The 5,881-nt window shown below is 43.6% G+C and overlaps 1 protein-coding gene across 1 annotated transcript in view; it reads right to left on the reverse strand.

Annotated features, from left to right (window-relative positions):
* Positions 1-472: 472 nt before the first annotated feature.
* Positions 473-5,881, reverse strand: part of LOC122533023 (fasciclin-2-like) — a gene marked incomplete at its 3' end in the record, with an annotated part of 15,879 nt that continues 10,470 nt past the window's right edge. The window contains exons 4-7 of the mRNA XM_043662326.1: positions 4,774-4,940; positions 3,886-4,151; positions 1,866-2,925; positions 473-945 (exon numbers count right to left, since the gene is read on the reverse strand). Coding sequence (XP_043518261.1) covers positions 473-945; positions 1,866-2,925; positions 3,886-4,151; positions 4,774-4,940 — 1,966 coding nt within the window. The remainder of the gene's footprint in view (positions 946-1,865; positions 2,926-3,885; positions 4,152-4,773; positions 4,941-5,881) is intronic.

A 5,881-nucleotide genomic window follows, 5' to 3' on the forward strand; every position in this document is an offset into this window, starting at 1 on the left:
GGGCACTAATGAAATATACCGACGTAAATATATCCGAAGATGAAGAAAAAAAAAAAAAAAAAAAAAAAAGAAAACGGCCAACGAAACACGTGTAGAACACGTTTCGAAGGTACGACACGTCTCACGAAAGTATTTCACCGCGCACTTGTAACACGCCGGTACGAGACATTTCGAGCTTACTATAGTTGAGATATTTCGAAGTTACGAAACATTCGCAGTTCACAGTTCACACACACATACATAGAGAGCGATGACAAGTGACTATTTTAAACGCGAAAACAAAACCGCGAAAATCTCGCGAAGATACTCGCTGAGAATACGTTCTGCGTTTGGAATAATACTTTCGTGAGTCGTACCGTACCCGGTTACAAACGACGTAGAAAGAGAGAGAGAGAAAAAAAAGAAAAGGAGAGAGAGAGAGAGAGAAAAGACAGGAGAAAGACGAAGAGAGAAAGAGAGAGAGAGAGAGATAGTTTGAAGACAGAAACTTACCCCTGGCTGTTTTAAACTTCGCGGATCCTGGCTTACTGAAACCCATCGCGTTGTGCGCCATCAATTCCACTTTGTAGAACGTGTCCGAGTACAAATTCTTCAGCCAGTGCCTCAGCCTTCCTTGGGTCTTCACGTCCTCCGTGCGACAAGTATCGTCCAGCAGCTGCCAGTCGCCTGACACGCGTTTTATTTGACAGTACTTCACCCGATACATATCGATCGGCTCGCCGTTATCGGCCGGCGCCAGCCAAGCCAGCTCGTATTGATTATTGAACCTGGACAGATCGTACTCGCCGGTCGGCGTTATTATCTTCGGCTCGTTCGGGAACGTCCTAACTGGCGTGATCTCCTGGTGATACGCTCCCCAGTTGCCAAGGCCGACCTCGTTCCTCGCCGCGAATCGAAACTCGTAAGAGGTGTGCGGCTTCAGACCTTCCAGCACGTAGAACGAATCTGCAAACAAAAGAGTGAAACAGATGGAACCGATGACTAATCGATTGTAGGCCTTATAACCGACCATCCATATTCTTGGAATTGGGACTACCTCCACTCTAGATTAAACTCTTTTTTTTTTTTTTTAAGGCTAATTTCTGGAATACACCAGCCCTCTTAACACGTTAAGCGCAGAGCTAATTTTGCCGCGCTATCCGTTCAGGCGGATTATAGGGTATAAAGAGACTAGATATCGCTGTGACAACATTGTTTCACTTTTCGTTTAGGGAGCAGCAAAAGTATATATTATAGACTAAAGATGAGATCAGAGTACATATTAAAAGGCTACCTTCAAAAGACAATCAGTTCAAAAGTATACAAATTATAGACTAAATATTAGATTAGAGTACATATAGGAAGGCTACCTTCAAAAGACAATCAGTTCAAAAGTAGACAAATTATAGACTAAATATGAGATTAGAGTACATATTAAAAGGCTACCTTCAAAAAACAATCAGTTCAAAAGTATACAAATTATAGACTAAATATGAGATTAGAGTACATATTAAAAGGCTACCTTCAAAAGACAATCAGTTCTATAAAGACACGGAATGTTACTTTTTGCACTATGTGTAAAGCCAAATCTTATTTCTGTTTAGAACGTTTCAATAAACTCCATTAAAGTTACAAAATTACAAAAAAAAAGAAATATTTTTGAACCTTGACTCTGCTGGTCCCACGGACAGACGCCGACCAAACGAAAAGTTCATTGTCAATCCTCAGGGATTGACGCCGCCTAAATGGAAAGTTCACTGTCAATCCCCGAGGATTGACGCCGCGCTTAAACGTGTTAACTGACCAGTTTCGGTCCCGACTGTTGGACAGTTGTACGAGGACGCTGTATTAGATGAACGGTAAGGTTGATTCGCCTCTTCACTCACCGACGGTCCACGTCTTGTTCCTCGCCTGCATCCAGGTCTGGCCTTCCTCCTTGTACTGAACGGTGATGGTTCTCACTGGTAGTTCAGGGTTGGTGCTAGGCGGCACCAGGTCGAATCGAATGGTGGTGGCGGTGATCTCGGCCATCTTCGCCTGCGGCACCTCCCCCGGCTTCGTGGCTTCTCTCAGCTCGATATTCCGCTCGCGTGTGCCGTGCGCGTTCGAGGCGATGCATTTGTAAGTGGTGTAGTAACGCTTGTCCAGCGGCACGATCATCAACGTGGATAGCGGCCCGTTGCCCAGCTGCTTGATCATGTTGTCGTTGTCGATCCTCTGGTCGCCGTGCACGGTCCAGCGGATGGTGGCGTTCGGTATGCTCTCGGCAATGCAGCTGATGTTCACGGGCTTCTGCTCCCACGACCAGACGCTGGTATTCGGCATCGAGGCGAACGACGGCGGGAATTCCACCGTCAGATGACCGTTCCGACGCGCCTCACCCCCTGCATTTTCCGCGATGCACTCGTACAGGCCGTCGTTCGATCGAAGTGACTCGCTGATCGTCAGCCGGCCAACTGTCTCGCCGGTTATGTCGTCGGCGCTGTTGGTCAGGATGATCCGATCGTCGTCCAACTGCGCACCCTTCGCGTATGGTTGATCGTTGGTCAGCTTCCTGAAGGTGACCTGCGGCGGCGGCCTGCCAAACGCCTTGCACACCAGGCTCGCCTCCTTGTCCTGCACCACGCTGCTGTTCAAGAACTCCATGATCTTCGGCTTCACGATCACGTTCACCCGGATGTTCGTGTTCGCCTGGGCGGCCAGATTGGTCGCTGTGCACTGGTACTCGCCGGCGTCCTCCCGGTTCACGTTCGTGATTGTCAGCACGCCGGTGTCCGGGTCCACCCCGAAACGATCGGCGTTCGACAGATTCTGATGGGTGAGCGACTTCACCCACGTGAACTTCGGCGGCGGTTTACCGTGTGCCTTGCACTGTATGCTCGCGTCTTCACCCTCGATCACGTCCACCGGGCTCGAGAGCTCCTCCACCGTCGGCCGTATGTGAACCTGTTCAATGAAACGCAAACTCGCAAATCTGCTGATATACCTGTGGCGGCGTTACGGGAATAATTGGCGCACACCAACCACCCCTCACCCCTCCCGGGCGCGGGGTGGAAACTATACCGCACATCATGCCGCGCCGCGGATGTACACGAACAAACCAGAGAGGTGAAACGGATTGGGAGAACCTGCTGCCTGATGTTTGATTTCACTTGGAGCGCTTACTAGGTAGCTTTTTGTTTGCCGCATTGTTTGCCTTGCATAATTGGATGGTACTTTGGCTCTTTGGTTCTTCACAGTCCTTTACATTGCTCGATATTGCGCGCCGGTTTTTACGGGTTGGTTACTGAATTTTCGCTTCGCTCGTTGTATGATTCGCGCGCTCGTGGATGGGAAATTTACGGATATTCTGTTAGTATTTGTGGAAAAAGGTTCACTAAAGGGGTTGGTTTGACAACCGTGTCAAAATATATTCTAGTCATGTCATTTAAATGATAGTTAAAATGAACTGATTTAATGATAATTTAATTCATATCAATTTTGACAAGAATATCTTTCAAGGAGTTGTAAAATATCTGAAATTATATCGACAGGTTCGATCGTTACAGTCGAAATAACAAAATTGCACAATTATTTATAAAACTTCTATAATTAAACAAACGAAAATATTCTACGTATAAATCATTGACAATTAAACTAAACAGATTTGTGCAATTACGTTTCTGTCCAAACAGAAATTGACACTGACCTCGAAAAAAGGAAACCCTTTCTTATCTTTTTTAAGCGCTTGTAAAAAAAACCAAGAAATACGAAAGTCAGTGAAGATGAATAAAACTGCACGATTATTTGTAAAACTTTTACAACGACAGTTGCAAGAAACAATAATTAAATAAACATTTCTTCAAATATCATCGTAATTTCTGAATATATTATCAGAATAATCACGTTGAAAGGTGAAATACGCACCTCGACACGAATTGGTCGTTCCTTCAACTCTCCTGTAGTCAGCACGTAGGCACGACAAGTGTAAATACCATCGTCGGATTCTTGAACGTTCTTGATCTTCAGGGCATACGTTTCTATAATGTAGTGGTCGTTCGTCTTAATTAATTCGCCGTTGTACAGCCAGTCGACCGAGGGCGAGGGCCTCGCCCTCACTTTGCACTGAATGGCGAAGTCTTCTCCGAGAATAGGGTATTGATTGGACGGTGCATTGTCCCAAGTGATCGCAACTACGAAACAGTAATTACTCCTCGATAATTTCCCGTGTCTCTCGCTTCTTTCGCCAAGTCTCGAGGCTCTCTTTCTCCGCCTCGAGGAGATCTCCTTCGCCGAGCCATTTCTCATTAAAACGTTATAAGAAGCATTCTCTCAATTAATACAGATTCAGAAAGAAAGACTCGGGACAAAAGTCTTGAAATAAATCTTGTAAGGGAATTATTCGTTACTTTAGAAAACTGTTGCAAAATCGAGAGAAGGAATAAAATTGTTGCCAAACGAGATTTTTTTTACAAGCTGGAACACGCTCGACAGAGAGATTAAATTGTTTCACTACGTCGCGGTTTCAACAAAGATTTTCAATTAAAGTTAAACGGGAACTTTTTATACGTCGAATTTCAAGTTCGGAGGTTTAAATGCAAAAATCTTTAACGGCGTGGGACTTTTAAATTGAATCGAGAGAGTTGCAAACTCCTCTTCGTTCGGCGATTCATCGAGGAAACAAGATTTCTGCTCGTAACAAACACGGTTACGAACATTTTCTCCGCTTCAATCGCGACCGTCTAGGTTCTGAAAAATCTTAACTATTCTCGCGTGGACAACAAATGAAACTTCACTTCGTCAAGCTTCGCTCACCTATGGTGTCGATCGTCACGGATCTCTGCAGTTGAATCGAGTTCGCGTACGTGGCCTTGCACGTGTATTTGCCAGCCTGCTGTTCTTGCAGAGAGTTGAAGAACAAAGACAAGCTGTTATCCTGGAGCAATTCGGTGTACATCGGCGGCTTCGAATGGCCCGGCGTGCTACGTGGGATAATTAAAAGTCACTGTTATTACGACAACTTTTCGCGGGCGCCGTCACAACCATTCTAACGACGATAACACACTATGTGACACGGTGATGACGGTGATGACGACAAGTGAGATGCGTGTCGCTGTGAATGTGGAGCGTTGCAGAGTGAATATGGAGGAATCGGCTCGGTGTTACGCGCTGATCGACGATATTTCTAAATGATCAACCACTTGACGCTCACGTTGCACAGAATGGTGTGATATGGTACATACAAGTGTATCAAAAGGGATCGAGACTCTTCATGCAAAAGTGAATTAAACCAGAGGTGGCTAACTGGCGGCATTTGTCCCCACTTTCCTTACTAGCGCTATCCCCTCCACTGCGTCGAGAGTCACAATACTCGTATTATATACACATGTAATTCCACAGGGTCACCGAAAGACTGAATGATATAAAACAAAAATAACTTTTACAAACACACGTTTCTTTAATTTTTTATTATTTTATTTGGAAATGTAATTACTGAATTTTTTTTCAGTACTATGTGTGAAAAACAACATCTCTCAAATGACCAATATTTATATATATGTAATATATATTTATACATAATACCACAGAGTCACTGAAAGACTGAATGACATAAAACAAAAATAACTTTTACAAACATACGTTTTTTTAAATTTTTTTTATTATTTTTATTATTTTATTTGGAAATGTAATTAATGGATTTTTTTTCAGTACTATGTGTGAAAAACAACATCTCTCAAATGACCACTATTTATATATATGTAATATATATTTATACATAATACCACAGGGTCACTGAAAGACTGAATGATGTAAAACAAAAATAACTTTTACAAACATGCGTTTTTTTTAATTTTTTATTATTTTATTTGGAAATGTAATTAATGGATTTTTTTTCAGTACTATGTGTGAAAAAACATCTCTC

The sequence above is a fragment of the Frieseomelitta varia genome, unplaced genomic scaffold (genome assembly GCF_011392965.1).
Source record: "Frieseomelitta varia isolate USP_RPSP 00005682 unplaced genomic scaffold, Fvar_1.2 scaffold_489, whole genome shotgun sequence".
Taxonomy (NCBI): Eukaryota; Metazoa; Arthropoda; class Insecta; order Hymenoptera; family Apidae; genus Frieseomelitta; species Frieseomelitta varia.